At 35.3% G+C, this 27829-nt stretch overlaps 2 protein-coding genes across 2 annotated transcripts; both read right to left on the reverse strand.

Annotated features, from left to right (window-relative positions):
- Positions 1–19833, reverse strand: DNAJB14 (DnaJ heat shock protein family (Hsp40) member B14). Its single transcript, XM_026698286.2, has 8 exons — positions 19382–19833; positions 14920–15094; positions 13170–13315; positions 10681–10863; positions 10014–10108; positions 9013–9122; positions 7646–7818; positions 1–5688 (listed from the first exon to the last, which is right to left on the reverse strand). Exons 1-8 carry the CDS (start codon positions 19512–19514, stop codon positions 5564–5566), a joined length of 1140 nt encoding a protein of 379 aa, XP_026554071.1. The 5' UTR covers positions 19515–19833; the 3' UTR covers positions 1–5563.
- Positions 19834–20522: 689 nt separating this feature from the next.
- H2AZ1 (H2A.Z variant histone 1) lies at positions 20523–24582 on the reverse strand. Its single transcript, XM_026698285.2, has 5 exons — positions 24383–24582; positions 23725–23802; positions 23211–23324; positions 22046–22175; positions 20523–21943 (listed from the first exon to the last, which is right to left on the reverse strand). The coding sequence occupies exons 1-5, from the start codon at positions 24383–24385 to the stop codon at positions 21882–21884; spliced, it is 387 nt and encodes a 128-aa protein (XP_026554070.1). The 5' UTR covers positions 24386–24582; the 3' UTR covers positions 20523–21881.
- Positions 24583–27829: the final 3247 nt, after the last annotated feature.

The following is a 27829-nucleotide window of genomic DNA, read 5'->3' on the forward strand; positions in this document are numbered from 1 at the left end:
TTCACACTGAAAATAGTTTTATTTTGATATAAGTCTGATATTAGGTACATTACAAATTAAAATTTTATTTTTTTATTCCTAACCATAAATGTACAGATAAATAAAATAAGATTTCTTTTGTAAGATGCCATTCTAAATTTTAAAGGATTTTTGTTACTGGGCATCTTTGACAGATTTTTAAAGCTTGATTTGAAAACATTATCAGGTCTTCCAAGAATTAACACTGAAGTCCATTTATATTTTTAAAGCAGACAAAACAGATCAAACAAATTCTAAATGTATTTACTTGAAAATAAATTTATTTATACCCAGGGAGCACCCCTTTTAACTAAAACCTGCATATTTAATCAAGTTTTATAAAACCTCATGAACAAACTACAGATTGTCAGATTGTTATGTGAAAGGTTAGCAAATAGTTAAGAAATGTCTGTTGGTAAGACATCTCTATTATTTCACTTTATTCAAATGGAAAAATAAGTATAGCTTTAGCAAAAAAGCAAATCTACACACGTTTAATTAACACTAGATTCTGTAAGAACTACTAGAGCAGGGGTGTCAAACTCACAGCCCAAGGGCTGGATGAGTCACGTGCTGGCCCTACCCCCCACCCGGTTTAGCGAAGGGGGAAAAAAGTCCTGATATGTCACATGACAATGTGAGTTTGACACCGCTGTTCTAGATGGTGAAATCTGAAGTTTCATGAGCAAATGTTTGCCCATATGACCAAACTGTTTTCTTCCTGTGTTACATGAGTATCTCCTTCAGAAAATTTGTTTAGAGTTTGAGAGAAATTTAGAAGGAAAAGAGAATTGACTTGCTCTTCGTTCTGATTGTTCCTCATCCAGAATGTTCTCCCATATACAAACATACAGACATTTGAACATATCTGAAAAACCTGAACTAGCACTAAAATTGGCTAATGACTTGATATGAAATCACAAATTGAGGTTCTTATTGCAAACTATCATTATGAGCATAGGTAATATTTACTGAAGAATTTGCACACAACCTTTACACTGAGCAATCCACCATTAAGATTCTGTTTTTCTACTTTCTCTTTGCAAGTGATGTATCCTTCCAGCGGGCAAGATTATCAAGAAAAGGAATGACAATTTCCAGGAAATGTTTCTTGTCATGACATCCAAATCCCTACTACTTGTCCTATCCTCTGCACATGTTTAGTCATACAATATTATACAATAACAAGTTGGAGGTATGATACTAGGAAATACATACAGCAATACGCAGATGCATACATATATACCTAGTCATTTATAAGAGCAGCAGTTCCCAAAACAAAAGACTTTGGTGCAGTGAAAAGAAATAAAGAAAATATATAACCTAACAAAATAAATAAATAAATATAAATATGCAACCTTAACATAATCCTTAATGTAAGGCATATTGTTTTTAAATTAAAATTCTAACAAAGCTGGCATATGATCTAGAGATGTGCTGTTATTCAGCAAATCAGAAAAGCTGTTGTAAATCAGAAAAGCTGTTGTAATCTAAATCTTTGAGGCCCTAATTTATTAGGCACTTTTGTAGAGTGGCCTGTATTATTTCCATGGGGCTGATTTGGAAATGCCCATCCAGAAACCTAAGCAGGTGATTTGTGTTCACAAAAAGCAATCATCCATGTTTTAGCACATGCTTAAACGTTCATGTAAGGTTGCTATTAATAGAATTTTTATGCCTGTAAAAGATTCTTGTACTGCAAGATCTGCCTATCATATCAAATGATTGTCCCTCAATTGCTCCATTTATTTTGATGGATTGTTTCTTGATGTATTAGAAGAGAGCTTTTGATATTTGTTTTAAATTATTTTGAAATAAGAATATTTTGTATTTTTTAGTAGCAGAAGTCCAGTTTGGTTTTGCTAAGGATTATAGCTCATTAAATCATAGCCACGTTGTCTGGTGTAGTTATCCCTAATGCTTTGAAAACTGGAAACAGTATTGTATACTGCAGCATTTAAAGCAGTGAAGCAGTAAGCAGAGATTGTAACTGACATTCTAAAGAAAGAAAAAACAGCTTGAAACTGTTCTTTTTTAATATATCAAAGCAACTTAAAAGCAGTCAATAACCCTTCCATTCATGAAACATTTAGGTCAAAGGAATACAAAATGCCCTAACTCTAAACTAAAGTAACCTGTAGAATGGAAAATAGAACTGGACAAATTTGCAAGAGAACTATAAACATATCTTCCAACTTTTTATTCATTCAAAAGAAGTTCAGCTTTGGCTGGAATAGCTGTGATGGTGAAAGACTTTTTAAAATTATTTTTCCTTTGTTCTTTAACTAATATAAACCCCTTTATTTTTTCCAAAACTAAAAAAAAATGATTTGGTAATAAAATGAGTAAATTGAGATTAGGGTGTTCATGGAAATGATTTAACACTTCTGTACCTGGAAAAGTTCCGTCATCAAATTTATAGTCATTGTGACTATTTTCAAGTAAAAATAAAAAGTGTAAGGCAATCAGGTCACAGCCCAATTAAATCAGCACGTTAAAGAATTTTTTTTTTAAAAAAAATGAAGATAAAACTTAGTTATGTCATCATAAATCCTGATTAAAATTATAGTTGAAAGCTATGTTTAAAGTGAAATACTGTCCATGTTTTCAATTATTACTAATGCTATTTAATATGCTTTCCACTTATTAATCCTTCCACTTATTAATCTTATTTACCTCTAGCAAAATAAATGTTCTTGAAAATTGAAGCTTAATTATGTATCCATTTCATATATAGCAAATATTATCCCAATTCTAGAAACATAAAGGAAGGTATGATGCAAATAACCAACATAATTTATTACATCCTTAACCCTGACCAGAGGGATAAATTAATACAATTTGTAAGTATAAGCATTCTAGTATATATCTGCACATAAATAGGGCTAATTAGTCTGTTATAAACTAGTAGTTCACCCTTGGAGATCCAAATCTCATATATTATTTGAGAACAAGTTCCATTAATTTCACCGTTTTATTACAGCACTGTGGGCTTGGATTTTAGAGGCGCAATTTGAACAAGCAGGCTTTCTACTACACTTACTAGCAATTTTCTAAGCACCTGCTTTTAAGAGATTAAGATAAAGTATTATTGTATATTGTGAGCTGCAGCAGGTGAGAAAAATCAATATAAAGAGAGTCACTTTCAAATACAACTTCCTAATGAAAATGCATCTTTAGATCCAAGCCCATAGATTATGGAAATCTTGAAAATCAGCTAACAAATGAAAGTTACTAAGTATTTTTGATGACCACAGAAGTGTCTTATATACATTCAGCTTATTTACTGGCTAAACTGCAGGTTTTCAAAGCTTTCTCTATCAACGCAGAATCTGTTAAATTCCAGTACCATGAATGCATTTAACTTCAGATTACTTGGAAAATTTGTCCAAGTTTGCTTAATGATTTTTGAACATGTTATTGCAAAAATTTATCACACAACATTTAGTTAGGCTCCAATATGCAATTCAAATAAAAATAATCATGTGTGGAAGTTATGAAACTATTTACACTTGCAATCATGAATTTATAGAAAATATTGAATTCACTGTAACTTCTTTACTTGGAATTAAGTGAAGGAGCATTTATGAGACATTAGGTGATCTAAATTGATTTTTGAACCAATTTACAAAATTTTGAACATTCACATTTAAAAAAATTGATTTACCATGTTTTCTATTTCTGTCCTTACCATTTCTTTCTATGAGGAACAGATAGAGACCAGGGTTGGTGTATTCATATGGAACTTAAGGTTATTAGCACAAAATTAAAAACAATTTTTTTGCAACTCTAAAGCCTGAGTGATCTTCGAAATAAGCTGAATTCATTAATGAAATAGATAACTAAAATTACAGGGAATCTGTATTGTTTATTCCTCTATAAAACTGAAGACATAACTAAAATAATTTGACAGAATCTTACATATACTATTTATCCAACAATTTGACTGCAGATGAAGGAAAATAAGATTACAGTAGGCTTGCTTTTTTCAGTGAAGTTCATAACTGAATTTCATTTTTAAACTAATTCAGAACAACAAAGAAACTTGCTATCTAACAAATGTTCTAATGGGAATGTTCCCAGAATGCTTTTTTTTACCCAAAACTCATTTCACATTTCTCTCTTTTTACAAAAATGTTGAAATACTATTAAAATAGCAGTTCTGAAACAATGTGGCTATATATCTGTTTAAAAGAAAAGCCCCTCACATATTGGTTAGGCTTTTGTTCCCTAGCAGTAATGAAACTGTTCATGTGACCTTATGAGTCAGTACTAAGAAATTTAAGCGCCACCTATGAACAATTACAGGTTTTCAAAACTAAATTTTATAGGTAGCAGACCACAATGCAAGTTATTTCACTGAAATAAGTCTGAAGTACTATCTTTTAGTTAAAAATGGCATCCTTATTTTACAGTGATGTGCCAATTCATGTGAAAGCTACTTTCTAGTCTATCCCACATTGGCTGTAAAAAATAAATATTTTTCTGTATTAGTTATATGGTAGCTTATAAACATATAAATTCAGTTCTGAAATTCCATGTCTTATCTTCAGTTCTTTCAAAATCACATTAAATTTAAACTGGCAAAAGTGGTTATATAAGCAGTATGTCATAAATGATCTTTAGAAGATCACTTTTATCATTAGTGTTACCCTTCATATACATATGGCCTGAACTTGCTACATTATGACTTTAACGTCCTTGATGCCTTCTATTAATATTGATGCAACAATTCAGAAATAAGATGAACCAACTAACCACAAAATAAAGGCACAAGGCTGAACTTTAAGAACAACTGTCTTAACTGATTTTTGATAGCAAAATAGAAATTGGAGCTGATTAAAAACACTCCAAAATTATTGGATGATTATTATTTAAATAAAAATGAAATAAAAATCAAACTAAGGAAGAGCCTGAAAAACAGCTTTTGCTTAATTGATTTCTTTTGGAATACCAAAATATTCTGCTATTAGGAACTCAAGTACATTCAATATGCAACATTTCTCTCTTCCAGCACCGATCTTAATTTTGTTAATGAGGAGAAAATAAATGAAAAAAGAAACCTAAAACCTCAATTTTCTTTAGTTCCACCTACCTGACATCTGAATAATAATGTAGTCATATTATTTATTCCACCTATTAAGATTGAAACTTTTAATATTCTAAATGCCTTCAGATGTCCATAACATTTTTATATACATATAAGTAATTGTCTCACATATATTTACATGGCAAGTATTTGAATAAGAGAACCACTACATCTACATTTCTAGTGGAAGTGCTTGTCCAAAATGCTTTCTTTCTTGTGGAAAAGTTCAGAAGTTTTGGGAGTAAAATATTAAGGACAATTCAATGATGTAAACAATCGTTGTCCTATGTTTCAGACTACACAAAGAGGCTATTAAATGATATTGAAACTTCAGGGTAAGGTTTTGGAAATAGCTACAGAGTGAATTTTTTACATCTCTCCTTTTCAGTTGTCATGATGAAATAGTATTTTTCTTAGAAAGCATGTACTTCAAGCAGTATAGGTCAAAAATTTAGCTCATCCTCCTCGATAGATACTGGTTAATCGTTCTAGCTCTTTGCAGTTGTCCATGGAAATAGCTTCTGCTTTCTTTCGTAGGCGATCATCCCGATAAACTTTTGCTGCATAGAGTAAATCGGTTTCTTTAAAAATAAACGAAAAAATATGTCAGAAAATCAAATTTAAACAGCTTCTCCCCCAGTCTAGGTTCTTCCACATATTGCCAAGTAACAAAATGGTCTCTTCTATTTCATAATCTATAATCTATTTACTTTTTAATGTGAAATATTTTTATATCTGTTTTCATTAAAAATAGAAATGGATAAAGGAAATATTATCATTCCATTAAATATAGCTTGTACAGATTTTGACAGAGAAAAAGATGCCCATCCAAATTATGAATAATGGAAATGTTGCTTTGATTTTAATCTTCTACCTGTTGCTTTAAATATGTTTTACTTATTTTTTACTATGATGTAAATTTACAGATAGATTTCTGTATATATATTGTAATCTGTTATTCAACTGAATACAGAAACCACCCATTTGCTTGGACTGAACTTCAGTTTATATCTCCATCAACTCAAGCAGATTAACCATAAAAAGAATTAGGGTTAGGTGCTATATGAAACCTCTGGTTGACCTTACTCAATAATGTTATATAATTACTAAAATATGCATTTTAATATGTAAGATAGAATTCTGCAAACAAAATATAAATAAATGCAGGAAAATTAGTAGAAATTCAACTCTACTTTCTGAAAGAAGCTTAGCAGCTGAACCAATGATTAATATAAAATATAGCTTCAACTGTACAGCATCAGAATATTAACAAAATTATAGCCTCTCAATTTCTTGCCTTGCAAATAACAACTCACATAGCAATTAAACCTATAACTGAAAGGTACCCAGAAAACCAACTTTATTCAACCACGCTTGAAAGTGGCTTATAAACCACTTGGTTAGGAAGTGCATATATACTATCAGTTATTGCTATTATTATTATTACTATTGGAATTGAGTTCAAATGTTTCATTAGGAATTGCTACAGAATCATCTCTCCTAAGCAGCATGTAATTATGCTTTTCTTCATTAGAAACATATGCCTTGTGCATAGTTCATGTCTTTAGCTGGTAAGTATGCAGAGAGAAAATAAGGCTTCACCAAGCATCTTGACTACAATTTCCAGTACAGAAGAAAAATGTCATTCATCAAACTTCTACCAAATGGGATTCTGTACAACTCCTTTTCTTCATCAGCAATCATTATCTTGTTCAAACGGTAACAAATGATAGTAAAAAATAGCATTGAACTTGTACAATGACCAAAATGTTAAAAGCTATGCTGTTTGGAAGAAGTTAATAGATACTGCAAGGATGCAATAGTAGTGAAGAACAATGCTTCTTGGCCACCAATGCTGCTATGTTACAATGCTTCCGAGGTACTTATAGTTTACATGACCTTCTCAAAAGTTTTTACTCCATTACTCCATACTCTAGTGCTTTCAAAGAACTAAATTAATAGAAGGCAGTTCTACACAAATTAGTTTAACAATATACAGAAAAGTTATCAATAGTAGCCATGGTTAAAATGTGGTACTGCAGACTACTTCTGCTGCCTGTTGGCTGCCTGCCATATGGTGGTTTGAATCTCACCAGGCCTTCTATCCTTCTGAGGTTGGTAAAATGAGGATCCAGATTGTTGGGGGCAATAGGCTGACTCTGGAAACCGCTTAGGGAGGGCTGTAAAGCACTGTGAAGTGGTATATAAGTTTAAACACTATTGCTATTTTTATCCTCATATTTGAAAAAAAAAGGGGGAGGAGGCAAAATGAAGAGAATCACGAAGTGATCATGACTGAGGTAAAACAGAACTGGAAATTTTGTAAATGATACATGGAACTTGCGTAACCTCTAGTTTTATATAAAATGCCAAAAAGGTAGTGCTAGAAGAATTCAACTGGTATAATCTCTGTGAATTATGGACAATTTGGAGGGATTTTTTTCTCCAACAATCCAGCCAAGATTGCTCAGGAAATTCCCCACTACCTCTTTATAGTTATATTTGAGAAAATGTTCAATGTCAGCTGTTAAAACTTACTTTGTTGTCTTTCCTTCCAACAGTTATTTCGAATATTTGAGACATAGTCTTCTTCTACACTCTTTTCCACCTTTTGCAAATTTGGACCTTTATATTCATTTTTAAAGTCCTTGTTGACATAATAAACAACACCCAGATTTTCTGTCTGCATCTGGATAGTCTGCCCTGAACTCCTGTAAAGAGATTCGATATCAACTGTCAGCATGGGTGCATACTTCAAAATCCGCACTTAGTAAAGAAAACCAAGAAGACTTTCAAATCTATAATGTACATTATTCATTTACTATTTAATTTCCAAGCAAATAATTACTGCTGCAAATCTAGAAATCCACTAATATTGCATTAGTTATTCACTGCCTCAATAATTATGAGGCCAGAGGCACTATCCTAGCGTGCAATTGGAATTTAGCTTTTAATACAGCAATATTTGCCAATTACTGTTATATACAATTACATTAATCCACATTAGTAACACTATCAGAAATAGCTACAAAAATGTATTGTTTAAAACAATTCAAACTAGCAAGTTGGTTATTTCTCACAAATGCAAACTTTCCTTCATTTCCATCACCCAGAATTCCAGTTCCAAAAATCGAACATTTGATTTTAACACAAGAGTGGCATGCAACCTCGGAGGTGACTGGTGTCTTGAAGTGCTCCTTTACTTTTTAAACTCTGTTTTAATTGTTTTTTTAAATCATGTTTTTTCATATTGTTTTATAGCTTTTACCTATAAACTGCCCAGAGTCATTCAGATAGTAAATTTGATAAACAATAAAACCATAGAATGTCTTTCATATCTTTTCCATTTCTAACTTAAATCCATGCATAGTCACAACATTTAATTAGACAACGTCATCTACCTCCATCATGCTATCGAGGAGACCTGGATTTTTAATTAGTTATATCAGGTTTTTAGATCAATATCTACAGTACAAAAATGTACAAAAGGAAAAGATTGCATTCCTCCTTGTTACAAAATAGGATTGTTACTGATTTGATGCATACAACAGAGAAAAAAATGTTGCTATAAACAAGACCTAAACAATGTAGAACCAACAGAATGAATTTAAAATAGCAATTTTATAGACAAGTTACTCTTTTGTAAAAGGATAAAGAGTCTTATGTACTTTTTAAGTATTTATGAATATATTTTGTGGACTACAATCCATTTCAGGTTCATCAAATATAGTACCAAAAAATAAATATCCTGTATATACCCAGTTGTTATTTTGGGGATAGGACCCAAGAGGGAATGGAAGGAAAGAATGGTAAAAGAAGATGCAAGAAATAAATGAGAATTATTTATAGTTGGTGACTTAACAAAGTAGGAGCGATAAAGATAATTATAAAGTATTGTTACTTACGATCTTGCATATAAGGAATAAGGAGGATTAGATACCATCAACTGGCTAAGTAAAGAAACAAAGATCAGCACAATAATTGGCATCAACTGAATGAACATGGAGAACCCTCCCTGGAAAACAAGACAACAATCAATGAAAAGAATTGCAGGATATTTTATTTTTTAAAAAACTGAAAGGAACCTATCCGGCCCATAAAAGCTAAACAGAAAATGTGTATCTATAGCAGATTCCTATAAATTCATTTCTTAAAACCATCTGAAATCTGTGCATCTTAATAAATCTTTTGATATTAATGATCTATTTTTAAGTTTAATATTGTTTAATTGTAACTTACCAATGTTTAAAATCCATTACCTTGGGTTAAAATAGGCTTCTTCAAAATGTGTTCTAATCTCAACAATCTATGGTTTGCCAAATAGATGTAAAATGTTCTGAGTTCAAACAATTCCAAATTCAAAACACTATTAGATGATTTTGCTGGTCTTCTGAACCTGAAATATTATGTTTCCTTGACATAATTGAATTTTGAAATCAGAACATTCACTATGCCCATAATTAATTTGATCCAGACTGAGAAAACAGTACAGAATAACAATCTACAAAATCAAGTCTTGAAACTGATCCAATATCATGTTCCCATATCACTAAATAGCCACAATCCAGAATTATACAGCTTTTATCAGGCTGCAATATATTAAGGTGATTACATAAAATCTTTTAAGAATTGTTTAAAGGAAGGAGTGTACATTTCAACAGAAATGTCCTTTTCAAATCCCTGTATTAAATGGAACTCCTCCCTCCCTCTCAATGGCCTCTGGTGCTTCGGGGCAACCCACGTAACCTTTATTCCTCAGAAACCACACATATGAATCCATCATGTAGATTAGACTATATTAGGACTATTAGCATTTCAATTTGTATTGTTTACTTGCACACTTATTTAATATGCAGAAAGGCACCCCAGATTAGACTGAGGAAACCGTTATTCAGAAGAAACTTACGTCACCCCTTTCATCTTCTCTTTCGTGTCCACTATGACGATGCTGATTATCGTGACTAAACCCAGACCGTCCATTAGAAAAAGAATGTACGCTTCCTATAAACAAAACCAGAGGGAACTGATGAGAACCTAAATATAAAAATAATGTTTTAGAAACCTTTTATTTGAATCTAGGAATGGTAACCTGCAGAACCTTCTCCAAGCACATCTGTCAAACCAGTTGATGCTATTTAGATGTAGAAGACATAGAAACTTATAGCATAAACCTTAAAATAGATTTAGTGTAGCATAAAGAGAAACAAAAAATCCTTAAGCTATCTTCTGTTCTTTAATTGCAAAAAAACCCCTGCATACACTGCCATCAAACTGTATGACATTTCCTCATCCTGCATGCAATCATGCTCACTGCAATACTCAATCTTGTGAGAAATGTTAATTATCCATTTCTATGGTTGATCAAAAAGTTGCCCATCCTTGCATGAGGCAATTCAAAAGAGTTCTATTTTTGTCCTATAGCAGTTTTATAATTTATAATCTGTCAGCACACATAGTATTTAATTACTTTGCTACAATGCTACAAATGAAAGCTATTTTAGGAAAGAGTTTAAGTCAATTTTACAGATAACAAGAACAACAAAAAGTTTGTTATTTTTGTCAGCTAAACAGACCTGTTGGAAAGGCTCCTCCAAAGAACATGTTGAAGAGGTCCTCTGGGGTGATATCTGCTTCACATCCCCTGTGGAAGTTAAATCTACCATTGCCTGGCTGATTGCAGGGATCTTCGCTGCCTGTGATATCGTACTGTTTGCGTTTTTCTGGATTACTTAACACAGCATATGCATTTCCAATCTCTGAAGGTAGAATGTAAAAGGAAAAAAGAAAAAAATCTGAAATAATACAGATATGACTACTGCTGTCCAGCAAGTCAAAATCAAAATGTTTGGATCAGAAAGCAAAAATTCAATATACACCCAGATAGCATGATTTGCAATATCTTTTTTCACACAACACAACAGCCATGAAAATGCAATGTGTGATTTTGCATACTGTATTTTCCCCTTTTGGGAATTGAGGAAAAAAACCAAAATAAAATTTTGCTGCAATGTGCATCATTCCTGTCATCTGTTTTAAAAATTTGCGCAGCCTGAATTGCTTAGTTTTGTAATGTGTGCAAAAAATCTTGAGATGACGGAAATTCTATTTTGTACCAATTTTGTTTAAACTTATACTTAACTTTTTATTTAAATTGCTTTTATGTTTGTTTTCTGCACACTATCCTGGAAAATGTAGCAAGTTTCATAATATGCTACAAGTAAACAACAGAAAGGAAGGTCAAAAGGTATCACCTTCCAAATAAGGTGTTAGCTTTTCCTGAAATGTGACAAACTAATTTTTGAAAAGCTTTTTTTTCCTTTTTGGAAGAAAGATGATGGATAGATTTTCCTGCCATATTTGATCACATTTTGCTATTTAATTTAAATATTCTATAAATCTAGAATTCCTAAGATATTTTTGCCTTCAAAAAGCATTCTTCCTGAGATGTGGAAAGTTATATTAGATCTTGGTAACCAAAAACAATTAGAAAGGCTGATATAGGTGTAGCTAAATATGGCTTAAAAACCCAAAGTAATGTTTTGAAAGATTTAGTGTTATTTGGTTCCAAAACATGGTTCCTTTTACTTCCCTTCCCTTCAGAGGGAACTCTGGATTTAGTAGGTGATCAGTGAGAAATGCAAAGCTGATTTTCTCTACCTTGTTCATCTTTCTTCTGTTACCATTTGAGCTCTCTCTTCTTTGAATCTAGCAGAATCCATTAAAGAATCTCTCAAACCCTAGACAGCATCCATCATCTTGAAAACAGATTCCTTCCAAATATATTCTAAACGACAAAGTCCATTTTTGTTATGCTACAGCTGCAGTTTTTTTTAAAAGAAGGCTAAAATAGATTTGCTATCAAAACTGACTGTAAATAATGACTTTGTTATTTAGCGCCTGTTCTTTTTCTGTTCTTTTTCTTTTACTATGGCTTTAATTCTTAAACCCGTTTTCAAATGATTTTGTCTTACAACACACCTATTCTTCTGTTTACAACCTAGAGAGGATGTAACTGTAGCTCTTTTTTAGCATTTTCAAAAGAAATAACAACCAATGTAAAAAAAACACAAAACAGAGTGAGCAGCTGCAAAGAATGACGATTTAAAAAACTGCAGTGAATTTCTTTTTAGAGCAGAAGGCTTGAAACCCAAAGCTGTAGCTGAATTGTTATATAGTACATTATTACAGCTTTTTCTGCAACAAAGCTGTAATATTGCCCCATATTTGCATTATGTAATTCAGTACCTATTGATAGAACTGATTTGATATACAGATAGTCCTCAACCTACAACAATTCATTTAGTGACCGTTCAAAGTTACATCACTGAAAAAGTGACATATGACTATTTTTCACACTTACAACCGCTGCAGCATTCCCATGTTCAAGCGATCAAAATTCAGATGCTTGGCAACTGGTTCGTATTTAGGATGGCTGCAGTGTCTCTGAGTCATGTGATCAGCTTTTATGATCTGACAAGCAAAGTCAATGGGAAACCAGATTCACTTAACAACGTTATTAACTTAACAACTGCAATGATTCACTTAACAACTGTTACAAGGAAAGTCATAAAATGGGGCAAAATTCATTTAACAAATGTTTCATTTAACAACAAAAAATTGGACTTGGTTATTGTCGTAAAGTGAGGACTACATGTATTTCATTCATGTATTCAGAACTTACAATGTAATAGCATACAGCTTATAATTAATTTTCTTTCGTCAACTCAAGCTGACTAACTTATTTGCAAAGGTTCAGTATGCTTGATGGAATCAAGTATCCAACAGTAGAATGAAAACCAACAGGTATTTGGCCAATACATCTGTAAGTATGCTGATTGAATTTTCCTCACAGTAGAATGGACAGGTCATTTTGGGCAAACAGAAGACTGAAGTTGGACTGAACGTCTATCCTCACACATATTTTTTTTTAATTGCCATTAGAATAAATTTCTGGATACATCCTGCTTTAAAAAGATGTAATAAGTAACCTAATCAGTAGGTCAGCAGTGATAGCTAGTTCTGGCTTGGAGCATTTTCTTATAAAAGAATAATGAAATATTACTTTTAAAAGCTTCTGTTGCTCCCGGTGCATGATTTTTGTCAGGGTGAAACTTCAGAGCAAGCTTTCTATAAGCTTTCTTCAAGTCTTCTTCACCTGCATCTTTTGACACTCCAAGGACCTCATAGTAATTCTTACATATTTTTATGCTGCAGAATAACAAGAAGTAATTCTTCAGAGACCAAACTTTAATGCACATTAAATCTCAAAACACAACATGAGCAGGTTACTATTTAATTTTCAAGCTTACATAACTTTCCTACTGTTTCTAGAGCTGATATTTTTACCTTAGACTTCACACTTATTTTACCAGGTATGCTGTAGCAGATGTCTACAGCACTAGGATTTCAACCAAATCTTTATAACTGAGATGCAAGTGGCTGTGGTTAACAACAACGAACACTTTTCAGAGGTTAAAGTTTATTTATATAAGACTGATTGGGAAACAATTGCCATTTTTTCCCAAAGTCTTGCAAATATTTAAACCCATACATAAAAGTATGTTTTAATATATTTATTTTCTTGATAGATTAAAGCATCTAGAAAATAGGTGCATCCAGATTCAGTCACCTGACAAAGTTACATGAGTTGTATTTTTAATGTTATTCAATATTAGCAATACTATTAGTATTATCTTCATTATTAAAGTATTATCAGGTCAGTGATGCAACAACTAAGAAAGATGTTTCAAACACTAGAAACTATAAAATAAAGAACACCCAAGGGATAGATAGCACGACTACTATTCCAGAATGGACCAGAGTAAGTCAGTTCAGAAGGAAAGGTTTCATGTCTTCTCTCTCAGAGAAACAGCACTTTATTTTATTGTAATGTAACAAAACTTTGTTTTATTCATAAAAATAATGGATTAGGGAGTTAGTTGAAGTCAAGTGAGCAAAACATTACTAGTTAGTTGTGAAGATGCCTTTTTCTTTATTAGAAAACCAAGTTCATTTTTAGCAGTCTGAAATGAAACTTAGCTCCTATGACATTATCAGATTTCTTTTGCAACAACCAAAAGAGCACCCCTTTGTTCTCTTCTTATTCTTCACGCATAACTGCTTAATACTTATGCAATCAGTAAAGAACTATTGCATCTTTCCCAGCTCCCGCTTGAGTCAAACTGTCACTGAGCAACACTCAGTTGAAGAGCTACAACAATCTGAAAGGGAGCACTGTCTCTTGTGTATAGGACACAGAAGACAGAGAAGAAAACAAGCCTACGTTGGGTGCTTATATTTTGTGCCTACCAATACATTATTAGAAGGGAGAAGAGCAAAATAGGCTAAACTCAGGCACATGGAATTGATTAGCTGTCCTATTTTCTCTTACATTTCTTATTACTACCACTTAGAGACTGAGCAACGTGTTCCACGTATTGTTGAAATACTTCTAAAAATATTTTCTGCTTGAAAACAAGACAAACCAATCTTGGTGTGGCAATAAAGAGTATTAGATTGCAAATGATAAATGTAAGGCAAAATTCTTACTCAGTTACGAAACTCACTGGATCATTCATTCTGTTTACTACCATGTTACTCAGGGTTGCTCTGACATTAAAATCATCATTGTAAAAAACATTATAATTTCCCTAAAATTGTTGAAAAAAGATCAGAACAAACTTGTAGCTAGTGTACAATGAAACAGTTTGAAGCACATTTTTGTGCTAAATCGGGTATTTTTTAATTTACCTATAGACATTTTTTTTAAATTTAATTTTTCCATTAATGAAGTGTTATAGAGCAATCAATACCTTTGTACTCCTTCAATTTGCTCCTTGGTGTAAGTCTTGCCAATTTCACCTGCAGCAGATGCACTGCTGTCCTTCATGCTGTTAGTTTTACTTTTATCATTCTTACTTGCTGGTTTTCGACAGTGAGTACCACTTCCAGCAGCACTCCCATTTTTCATAATTGCCTCTAATAACACTAAAGAGAAAAAAAAAGTGAAAATGAAACATTCAAATATTTCCATCACTTATGCCAGTTCTAAGAGAAGATACAAAAGTCAAGTGTTTGTGTAGAAATGCACATACATACACAGAGTGCAGTGCACTGTACATTATTTATAAATAAATTGAGAAGGGTTTCATGCTCCAATCTTTAATAACGTAGGGATATACATTTTTTAAAAAAAATCTGACTTTTATCTAGTTATAGTACTTGCTTTTGCTAGCACAAGTCTATATTTGTTTACTTAAAAGTAATTATCACTGGGTACAATGACTCTATCCCCTGAGTAAGCATGCATAGATTTGTAGGCTTACTCTTTCTGAAAAGAAACAACAAAGAATATCAGCCTCTTCTCTTACAATAAATGTAGGCACTGCCAATCTTCTAGGACACATTTGTAACATTTAATACCCAAGTGGCTGCACAGTCATTTCATATAATCTAAATCACTGTAAGAGGTATATGATAATTTATTAATGAATTTTTTTAAAAAAATGACATAGTAAATATAAACAATTTATGTAAAAGCAGCCCATATTCATCAAGCTAGAAATTCTGAGGGCATGTTGGAGAAATTTTTCACATATAAGTAAGTGTATAGTTAAACCATTTAAAGTAATTGTCATGTAGCTACAAGTTAAAATTAGGATAGTAATAAAAGAAAACCAAGGCTAACTATAAAAATCTGTGTAACAATTGAGTTTAATTATAATGTATTAATTTAACATTAACAGACCTGTGTAAAAGTATGATTACATGAACAATGCACATATGAATGAAATTTGAGATAACGAAGTTATTTAATTTAATCACATATCTGTGGAGTAGCCAATACAGTTATAGAATTTTTAAATTTAATGAACTAAATGAAACATTCTCATTTCATTGCTTGCTATCAAGGTGTTAACATGATGTAACTTTGAAAATGAATTACTATCTATATAAGGATCTGAGCTAATGAAATATTTGGCAATTGTAGTGTGAGTTTTAAGATTCCTAATTTAAAATGTTAACTGTAAATTGTCATGTTGTAGTAAAAAGATTAAGATACAATCTACTGCTGTACCCTGAATGTCATACAATTAACAGCTTATCAAATACATTTAGCACCATGGTGAATTTCTCTTTTTGTTAACCTAAGGCATCCCATATATTTTTACTCATGCCTTCACCCAGTATGCAATTATTAGTTTGCTTATTTGATTCAGATACATCATGCAGCTTATGCCACAGCTCAAGATGGCAATCAGTATTCTACTTTTCTTCACATAGGTAGTCCTCACTTGGGTCTCGTGCTTAAGGTATCAGGCTAAAAATCAAGAGACCACAAGCTCTAATCCTACCTTAGGCATGAAAGCTGGCTGGGTGACTTTGGGCCAGTCAGTCTTTCTCAGCCCACAATGTCAAGCTTGGGCAACAAGATGATTGGTCAATTTCCCACACAACCAGTGGATCAACACTTAGTTGATTAAAAAAAAAGCAAGAAAAACACTACAAACAGAAAAGCTATTCCTCACTTACTGAACCTCAATTGGGACTAGCAACTCCAATGCTAAGTGATGTAGTTGTTAATTGAAACTTCACATGACCACGACTTACAACTGCGGTGGCTCTTAAGCAAATCACTGTGGTTGTTCATTGCAAGGTCATGTGACCATGACTTGCAACTTACTGCTGGATTCTGCACTGACTTTACTTGTGGGAAGCCAGCAGGGAATGTTGCAAATAATGATGGGATGTTACAACTATTGTAAAAGTTGCTAGTTGCCAAGTGCTCCAATCATGTCTATGAGAACATGGGGATGTTGTGACAGCCTCAAATTCAAAGGGCTGGTCATAAACCCTACTTTTTCAACACCACTGTAGCTTCAAACAGTCTCTGAAGAAACAGTTGGAAAACAATGACTAGCTCTGAGGTGTACTGAGCTAAGAGAGAATGACTTCCCGAAAGACACCCAGTGAGCTTCTATGGTAGATGGTAGACTAGAGCTTGGTCTTCTGCTCCTTCCTAGCTCAGCACCTTCACCCCTAGAGCACACTAGACTGAATAAACTTTAGCATACACTATATATGATGATTTAAACTAAATTTTGCTTTAGCTAATCTATGTTTTAAACTTACAGGGCTTTGAATGACGTAAGGATAGAGGCAGAAAACTCCATCTATAATCCATTTATAATAAGTGGAAGAAAACCTAACTGTTTTAAATAACTGCTTCAAGTAACATCTTGAGATAAAAATATTAGCTGGTTTTAATGCTGATCCTTACCTGCTAATTTCTATCAATATAACTACTACTATAAATAGTAGCAGCTTACAAGCTTTAAAGGAAGAAGCATTATTGATATCTCCAACAATGCTATTGTAGTATGTTCATCAACTCAGAAAGTACAAGTCATATTAATAGGATTGAAATCATTAATTTAAACTCAAATATTTTTGAGAGCTCAAAATAATTTGAGAATTAAAAAAAACAGCACCTCGAATATACCCAATAAATTTTTCTTAATATATCTCATTCACTTTTCTCCCTTTCCCTTTCCCAAGTGAAAACCATAAACTATAATCAAAGAATAACACATTTTCAAGCAATATATTCAAAACTAGAATGAAAATGTTAATAAACCTTTTTATTCTTATGATGCCTTTGATGTGTTTCACAATTATATGCCTCTGTAACTGTCAGCTGGTGAATTTGCTTGACTGTGAAATTGCAAATTTAGACATTTGTTTGGATGTTGTATTATAAAACTATTTTGGAGTTTGACTGAAGTTATAACGTTTTCTTAAAAAGTCTATATTAACCTATATTTCAAGTTGGCCCTCAAGACAAAATGGAGTACAAGTAAGACTAGATAACTCATCCTTCCACAGCAAGAACATCAAAAAAGGGGAGAAATGTGAATCAAATGAGAGTATCACTGATAGGAGAGTGGAAAATACAAAACGTTGCAAGAACACTAAAGTACTTTACACATAAACATAGTTCACTGAAACTGATGAGTTTGCACATTTCATTACATCAGTGGTTATGTTCACATGAAATAGCTATCCACAGTTAATTTAATCCATTAAATTGTTTGCTGTAGTGGTTAAAATGCTAGATTAGAAGCTGGGAAATGTGAATTCTAGTCCATTCTTAGGACAACTGGGTGACTTTGGGCCAGATAACAGGAGGTGGGAACAATTGTGTAGACCACCTTGAGTTGTATAAGTGCAATATAAATCTAATAATAAAAACTATGGTTTAGTAGGTTATCCAAATTTTGTGAGCTCATAAACACACAATATCACTAATTAACTAATAAACAGTCTTTGTTAGGTTACCAGCATTGATTATGTCCTTGTTAATGTAGCATTCCTTGCTAATATCAAGATAATATTGATATTATCACTATCAACTATCCAAGATAGTTTTGGCACATTTTGGCCAATATGCCACAATTGCAACCAAAGACAAGTTTAACCCCAAAGTATGTTCACACTACTTTAAGTAAACTATGATCTCTAAACTGAATATTATTTTATAAGCCAATAAGCTTTGGGTCTGCATTCTACTAATTATAAAGAAAACACAAAATAATACAAATACATTTAGGATATAAATTTATGAAAGAACAGTAAATGGGTAGACAAGACGACTTTAAAAGGGAGTGTTGAAATGGTATCTGGCCACAGTACAAGGAAAATGGTTTGCATTGAAAGAAAAGGTATGGAAAGGTATACTGAAGGGTAATAATATAAACTAGATTTAGTTATATCTCCCTTTATTTTTCTCATGGCTTATTTGTTAGAATAAATAATAAATAATAACTTTATTAGAGAGCCTCAGTGGCAAATTGGTTAGAGTGCAGTACTCCAAGCTACTTCTGCTGTTGAATCTCACCATGGTCTGATTTTTGGCTTACAGTATCGCAAAGGACAAGCCAAAATGTTGCTTTTAGGAATCTATGGTTTACTTTACAGCTTTAGGGGGTTGAACGTGGGTTATTCAACGAAGGATAGCTTATCTAAGGACCTTGTTTAAGAGCCTCGATGCTGATGAAGCTTCGGCCTGTTCCTCGCTCTCCCACCTCATCTGGGGTAAAGGCCCCAACCCCAACCCCGGCCCCGGCCCCCCAGGAAGGAAGAGCAGGAGCGCGCGAGGCCATCGTCCCTTAACCGAGACTGACGTATCGCAAGCGGCGGGGATGCTCCGCAAGGAAAGGACTCCGGGCGGGCTCCTACCGGCTCCCCGTCGGCCTTAGGGCGACCCGTGCTTACCCTTGGCGGTCTCTGTCGGATAGAGCTTCTGAGCCTTATTGAGGAAACGCAGCGCCCGTTCTCGGTTGCCGGTTTCCAGGGCCTCTCGCGCGATCCCGATGCATTTTTCCGCCTCGTCCCGGTTCCCTTCCATGGGCTTTTCCTTCCGCCGCCTCCGCCCGCCGCAGCGCAGAGAAAAGGGGCCTGACGGGGCCAGAGCGGCGGGGCCAGCCGGACGGGCGCCGAGGAAACCGGGCGCCGGGGCTGACTCGGCGGCGACGCCTTCGCTCGCACGGCCTTAAGGCTCACTTTAGGCCGCTGCCGCCGGCGCTCCTCTGGTACATCGTCCTCCCTTCCCCAGGACCCGGTGCCCACAAACGTCGCGGCGGCCTGAGACAAACAGCTGAGCCGCTACTGCTCCTCTCGCTTCCGGGAAGCGCTGCAGCCGGTAGCGGAGCTGCCTTTGCGCACGCGCCGCCGGGACTGTCTGGATTAAAACGCAGGTTCTGCTCGCTACTCGGTCGGTTTCCCACACAGAGCCCGTGGTCGTTACAGCTCGCCAGTCAGGCCTGCTCCGTTTGCTTGTAAAGTGCTGAGTTTTAATCCAACTCCGCTTTTTAAACGGTTCAATTTCTCGTCAGTCTTTGCTTATTCTTAGTGGACTAACACTGTCATTTTTACAATTGATTTTGCTCTTGAGATATTTGCAAGCTGCCTTAAATTTGGTTTTACTAGCAGTATTAAGAGGGTGCTACTACCCAAAATTTATTTTTGACCTTCGCCTAAGTATCTCCAAAACTTTTCCAGGTGCTCGAAACAAGATAGCAGATACCAGGGAACAGCTTTGGTAGTTAAAAAAAAAAAAAAAGCAAACTAACACCTGTTTAACATTATTTCTTCATGTTTCAGGAATCCTAGTCCATTTACTAATTAAATTATTAACCATTAAGGGCCATTATGATCAACTCCCATCACCCAGAGACACAAGATGGCTGATACATCCTTTATTTTTTGACAAGGCTGTTGGCATTAGCAAGCCATGTCTGGAACTACAAGACCTATGAGTCACTGCATGCAACTCAGTACTTTCCCACATGACAGTACTGTTATGCTGAAATCAAAGCTCTTTGCTTCTTTGTGAAGTAAGCATCACAATTGAAAATATTTTTCAGTAACTTTATTTGTACATTATAGATGATGCCCACTAGAACAGGTAAAGTAATACCTGTTTCATTTTTCCAACTCATTAATTTGGGGTCAATACAACCATCATGGTTAAAAATCTTTTAGCAACAACTTAATCTAAACTAACTGATGCTGTATAGAAATATTTAAGATTTATGATTTGGTTTTAATTTAATAAACTTAGAATGTACATTTTTCTGTAAAGAAATTAATGATCTATTATATGACATACAGCATTGACAAGGCAGAAATACAGTAAATTCAAGTAATATAGTCTCTCTTCCCAGGAAACTCAGGACACAAATGTAACAAAACGTCAGTTTTTTGAAATTATACATTCTAAGGCATGTATTTTTAGGTGAGTGAAGAAAGGGACAGAACAGCCTTTTACTGAACATACGAAGTTCAATTGGAAATTTCAATTTTAATATACAGTAAACTGGATGGAATTATCTGAACAATGCTTATTTCAAATGGTAGCTGAAGCAACACAGCTGCAAGTACTGAAGATTAGTTTAAAACATTAGAAGGCACAGCATGAACAATACCCCATGTCAGATGTGGCATACAAGCCACAATGCTTAGCTTTACACATTAACCAAAACCATACAAGTCATATGGCTTAATGTGATTCCTTTGGCAGTGATTGGTCGTGAAACAGTTTTTGCAAGGGTTTTAATCTATACGTGTGCTAGCACAGTGCATGCACATTAGCACTCAGTAAGATCAGCAGCTTCCATGAAATGGGGACCAAATAATTAAACGATATACATAGCTTACTGTAAAGTACTTTTCAAGAACTTGACCTAACTAATCATACACATTGTCAGCATCTTAAAAATGGTTCAAACATACTGCCTTAAAGCAATCCATTCATTTAACTCCTTCAGATTCTGTACAAGACATAAACACTGTTGTTTCTTTTGGAACTTTTTGTTCTTAACTACAAGAGATTAACATCAAAGCTTTATAATTCAAGTTTTTATAATTTCATTTAATTAGCAATGCTGATGTCCAAATCTGTTTTAAATGTCATAGTATAATTCAATAAATGTACTCAATGCATTAAAAATTACATATTAGCAACAATGTCAAGAATCCCATTAAAATCCAACATATCTAAAACAGTCAAAAACCACTACAGACAATAGCTTCTCTGAAGCCATGTAACACTTAAATAAGATTAAGACTTCAATGCAGAATTTTGGTTAGAAAGCTTGATGGGTTCCATCTTCAAGATTAAAGAAAGGCAAAATTGTATTTCACAGATTAAGTCCATTGGAAATCCACTAACAATGGACAACATAGCTTTTTGAAAGTTCTAATAAGTAATCCTTTAAACTGTTTTTTGTTGACCTTTTTTCCCAATGAGAGATTTATGAATATGTGGAATTACACCTGAAAGAAAAAAAGGAAAAGATTCAGTTAAGTGACAGAAGCACAGAATCATTAGGTTAAAGCATCAACTAGATGCCACAAAATAGTAAAATTAACACATACCTCCACCAGCAATTGTTGCTTTGATTAATGAATCCAGTTCTTCATCACCTCTTATTGCAAGCTGTAAATGACGAGGAGTAATTCGCTTTACCTTCAAATCTTTAGATGCGTTCCCTGCCAGCTCAAGAACCTATAGAGATGACACCAAGACAAATTGTTAATTGCAAAGCATCCCATTTAAAACCATGCCTTCATTGTAGAGACCTATGGAAAAGTTAAGGAAGCTGGTATCCACAACAAATGATGTCTTGACAGTCGATGGTCCTGGAACGTATCAGAAATGCTGGAAAGGAACTTGGAGAGTGATACATTTCCCCTGAGCTATGGTAATGCAATAAGGCAATCATCAGTATAGCATATGAATGTGCAGAACATCCTATGGAACAGTGATTTTCAGTAGTGCATGCCACATTGAAAAATATGTTTTGGGTATTTTGTTGTATATGCACACAAACCAACCAACCATGGCTGTTTTGCTTTGAACAGTGATTTCGGGTAGTAAAGAATGGAAAAAAAACTGATATTAGTGTTTGCAGAAGGAAACAGAAGTTTAGGAATAGATAAGTCAGAGAATATACTGCAGTGGGAGCTATTGAGGACAGACACTAGGGCTGCCATCTTATATTTTTTAATCTAAAGCTTTAAATAACCAAAACATTTAAAGATTTGGTTCTGCAAACTAACAATTTGGCAGAAATCCAAAATTTGAAGTCCAAAAGTGACAATTAGCCAAAGTTATCTTACATTGATGAGTGCTTGTAAATTGGTAGACAACTACACCTGGATTTTAATAACCAATATCAACAATATATTCAGTTACTCTATATTTTGGGAGTCCATATACCATAGTGTTTTTCAATCCCCTTTTGTATTTCAATTTGGGTTTTTTTCTCCACTGAATTTCTCCCTTTATTATCTCAAGTTATATCAGTTATGCCAAGAGAAAAATGCTTAGAGACCTTTGAAACAATATTTGCTTTTATTTGCATTGATTTATATTGCTTGTATGCTGCTCTAGGATAACTATAGCTTGTCTTTCGGACCAGAAAAATTCAGTAAATAATGTAACAAATACAGCTATTCTACTTGAAATAAAAGGTAAAATACAACAACATCCTATAGGTCCTACAATTGTAAGATGCTTTTACCCAAACCAAGCTCTCACCTCAGCTGTGAGGTACTCTAAGATAGCAGCACTATACACGGCAGCTGTAGCCCCCACACGCCCATGACTTGTTGTCCTCGATTTCAGGTGCCGGTGAATACGACCAACAGGAAACTGTACACTCAGAAGAAGAAAAAAGCTCAATACTTAAACACAACATTTACCACTGTTCATCTTTTAATTGTACCTAATTACAACAATTAACAATTGTACTTGTTTCAAATCTATGTAGCTTAAAAAAAAACCCACCAGCAACTAGTTCAACTCTAAAACAGGAGTCTCCAAACTTGGCAACTTTAAGATTTGTGGACTTCAACTCCCAGAATTGCCCAGCCAGCATGACTAGCTGAGGGATTCTGGGAGGTGAAGTCCACAAATCTTAAAAGTTGCCAAGTTTGGAGGTCCCTGCTCTAAAAGGATTAATATTTTAGCTTCCTCCCTTTTGCCAGAAAACGCAAAAACGCTCGACTCTGCGAAAAACAAATACCCTAAACTCTTAGCGTGCCCTACCCACCTGTAAACCGGCTCTCTGTGACCGGGATACCGTCTTGGTTTTCGTCTTCCCGGAGTCCTTTCCAGCTTTTCCTCCAGCCTGGGGAGGAAGAAAGGAAATCCCTTACACGAGAAACGTCCCTCACTAACACCATGTATTCTTTCCTCCCGCCGCCGAGAAAAGGAGCCCCTTTTTCCTTGCAAAGGCACAAGATACGAATGACGCGGCTGTTCCTCGGCATTTAAATCTAGAGCAGGGGGGCTCCAACCGTGGCCACTTTAAGACTTGTGGACTACAACTCCCAGAGTTCCTCAGCCAATAAAGCCTCGGAAGCGCGGAGACGAGACATGCGCATTGAGCGGAGCCACGCCGGCCGTCCCCCACCCGCCGCTGAAATAGCCGCCGCGCACGCGCCCGCCGCTCTTTAGCACGGCTGTGAGCGCATGCGCCTCAAGAACTATAAAACGCTCGACCACCGCAGTAGGGTGTACCGCGTGCGTGACCGCGCCCCTCTTTGCTTCCCCCCCACTCCCCAATTCGTTCAAGCCTGAATTCTGTTGGGAGTACTCCCCCCACAAGGCTGTCTCGCTTCTGAAAGGAGCCCTTGAGGGAGAAGAATCCGCCCGCTCAGCCGGGCGCCCCCAGCTTCCTAAATTGTCCCTTTTAGCCGTTATCTTACCATTTTCCAACGAGGTCTGTCCACCCACGGGAGGAGAATCGTTTTTAGACCAATCGAAGACGACTACTTTCCGGTCTTTTGATTGCCGCCGCTGCTCTTTGACGACGACTCCAGTTCAAAACTGCACCCTCTCCCGCCTTCGACGAGCCCTTTATACCCGTTGTAACGTCTCAACATCCGGGAACCCTGCTCTCAAGCCCAGCCAATCGCCCCGAAGGGGCGGTTCTCCCTGCGCTCTCCGTCGACCAATAGGAAGTGAGACGGGAAAAAAAAAAAGAACCCACGGACTGTTAAGTGTTCGGAGAAACTCGTGCGGACTCGCCGCTTGAAAGCTCCGCCTCTTTTCCAGTCCTTCGCTGCTTCATCCCTCATTAGAGAACATAAGCAGCGTGGCGAGGCGGGTTGGTTTGACCCAGACCTCGAACAGCAGAATAACAGGGACCGGTTTTTTTTTTTTTTTTGGGTGGGGGTGAGTGTTGCCTTTGATCCAACCGCCTGTTCAAGCAGAAGATGCTGTACTATTCCAGGCAAATGTTGTCCCATCTTTTCTTTGAAAACCTCCAATGATGGGGGCAGCCACCGTTTCTGGAGGCAATTGTTCTCACTGTCAGGAAATTTCTCCTCAGTTCTAGTTGGATCTCTCCTGCATAAGTTTAGATCTGGTACTTCTTGTCCTCTGACTTTTAAGGTTCACTGCAGCATGGGAAGCATTCCTCTTTTGTTTTTAGTCAACAAAACGTACATGGGATACTTCTTTTGACTCCTTTTCATTTCTCTTCCTCCTTCACCATCAAGTAAGAAGACACAATTTTAACTATTTCTGGTGGGGATGTAAAAACAAGTTTGTGAGCATCAAATCGCATTTGTAAAAAAGCAGAACTTGAGGAAATCACTCTTTAAAAAAGCAAAATTGAAAAAAGCAAATGATACTGAAGATACACCCAGTTCTTTAGAGATATGTTTATCAACTTTCAGTTTGTAAACATAAGACTCCTGTAGGAAGGCCTCCTTAAAATATTCTTAATATTAAAAAGAGACAGAATATTTCCCCAAAGGAGAAATAGAGAATTTTTTTTAACAAAAGCAGAAAGCAGCCCCAGTCTTTCTGCCATAGGAAAACAGTTTCAAAGTAAGAAGCTTGAAGAGGCTGATCTTTAGGAATGCAAGTTTTGCATCCATTCAGAAAGACTGGGCCAATCTATTCATAAACAAAACACCTTCAGCCACAGTTACAGCCCTCAGTGGGAGTGGATGGGATTAAGATTTACATCCCCGCCACCCAAATTCTAAGGATAGGACATGACTTTTAGGGCATATTAGGATTAACTCACCACCACTGAAATAGTAAAAGACACAAGGCCCACTATTTTGCACAACCCCCTGGAACATCTCAAAAAAACAAAAAACAAACCCAGAACCCTATAAAGATCCATCCATCACTCAGCCATTTTGTCAGCCACCCCAGAAACATGCTCCTTTCACTGAAGTTTCTGGAAACCAAATAAACAGATCTTGTTTTCTTACAGCCAGCCTTCATTGATTTTTTTATTTTAAATTCTAGCTTGGCACTGGATTGGATTTTTCTTCCAATACTCCCTTGAAGTTTGTATGGCGTACAAATTAAAATAGGGTTGGGTCCAGAGTGGTATTCAGCAGATTCTGACCAGTTCCGGAGAACTGGTAGTGGGAATTTTGAGTAGTTCAGAGAACTGGCAAATACCACCTCGGACTGAAGATTTTACAGTATCCTTCCCCTGCCTCGCCCACCAATCCACACCCAAAGAACTGGTAGTAAAAATTTTTTGAATCCCACCACTGTTTGGGTCATGTATGAATCAGCATGTCCTGGGAAACCCATCCTATATGCTTACTGGATAGTGGTGAACAACGGGGAGAGGTATGTGTATGCTAGTCCAGGTTTCAGCTTTTTTCCACAGAAGATAAAATATATCTGGAGCTGAACTTGGATGAAATACATTAGCCAGTAACCATTTTGTATGTTTGCACAAATCCAATCTTTGTACATTAATTAGTTGCTCTACATTCAATATAGTGCAATAAAAATAGATTGAAGGTGATTAGTTTAGAGCCTTTCTTAAAAATATATTGGACATTCAAGTAAGTAGTTATAGTCATTAACTTTAGTTTTCTCTCTCTTGAAAAGAAAACTTTATTATGCTTGTTGTTTGTTAGTACCATCCTTTAGGAATTCATAATATATATTGTTTCCATTTTTTTGCCACAAGAACAAAACTGTGTCTTTAGCAGAAAGAGTGTGACTGGGCCAAAGTCATCCAGTGTGTTTCCCTGACAAATGATAGACATGAATATGGTGGTCTCCCTACACTTACACTAGTGCCTTAATCACTATAAAATTTTTAGCTCTACTTTGTGTCAGGAACCTTATACCTTAATTGTAGATTGATACACTTTGTGTTTAGAAAGATTTGTGTACAGCACCTGACATTTTCAGATAGAATCCAAAATGTCTCCTGGATAGCTGTGACCAGTCGAAGCTTATCTATTTAACAGTCCAGCCAGTTACACTCTCAGTATAGCTTGAAGGCACTTGATTGAGAAGATTGGTCTTTGCATATGGCAATTTCCCACCATCTCTCTAAACCTCTGATAAAAGCAAATAAATTTTAAATAATAAGTACAGATAAATTTATAAGAAAATATATCATTGTCTCAGCAGGTGCAGCATCTGGTTAATTTTGCCTGGGCCTGGAATCTAAGCAGATTCAGACATGGCAGGAGACCACTAGAAAATACCAGGGCTGTAAGATATCCCAAATGAGAACAATTACAAGCCATCTTTTATTTGGCACCAAGAAAAGTACAAGTATGGTCAATTGTAAGCCAGTACATTGGAAGGAAGGTGCTAGTGTGAGAAAAAGAAACCAACTAGCCCATGAGTCAGGGTGGTTAAGATTAATTAACCGAGGTTGTAAGGTTAATAAAATGAAGCAAAGGAAGAGACCAATTTGTCCAACCATCATAGTGGGAAAGACAGGTAGTAAATAAAGAAGTGACACTCTTGTTTGAAGAGGAAAGGACAAAGAGAGACAGGAAATAATAGTACTTAAAGTGGATCTGTAGGCTATATAGACTACCATTTTGTTGTATTCAGAGATAAGAGACAGCTGTTAAACATTCCTGTCTTAAAATCTCCAATAATGAAATCTCACAAGCAACAAGAAACTCATCATTTACACCAACAGCACTATCACAGGCCCCAATAACTTCACATCCAAGGTTCAAGATGCCTTCACATATTCTTTCTCTAGTGTAATATATACCATTGTTTAACAGCAATACCCTCCTCTGAATTCTAGTAGGACTAACAGGATGGATGTTCTCAAAAGAATTAATGGACACAAATTTGACATCAAGATTTTAAAAAAAGGACAAAGTAATATCAAAGCCTTATGACTTCCAAGAAGA

Source organism: Pseudonaja textilis, chromosome 6 (genome assembly GCF_049901715.1).
Source record: "Pseudonaja textilis isolate UNSWEBS1 chromosome 6, rPseTex1.2, whole genome shotgun sequence".
Lineage (NCBI taxonomy): Eukaryota > Metazoa > Chordata > Lepidosauria > Squamata > Elapidae > Pseudonaja > Pseudonaja textilis.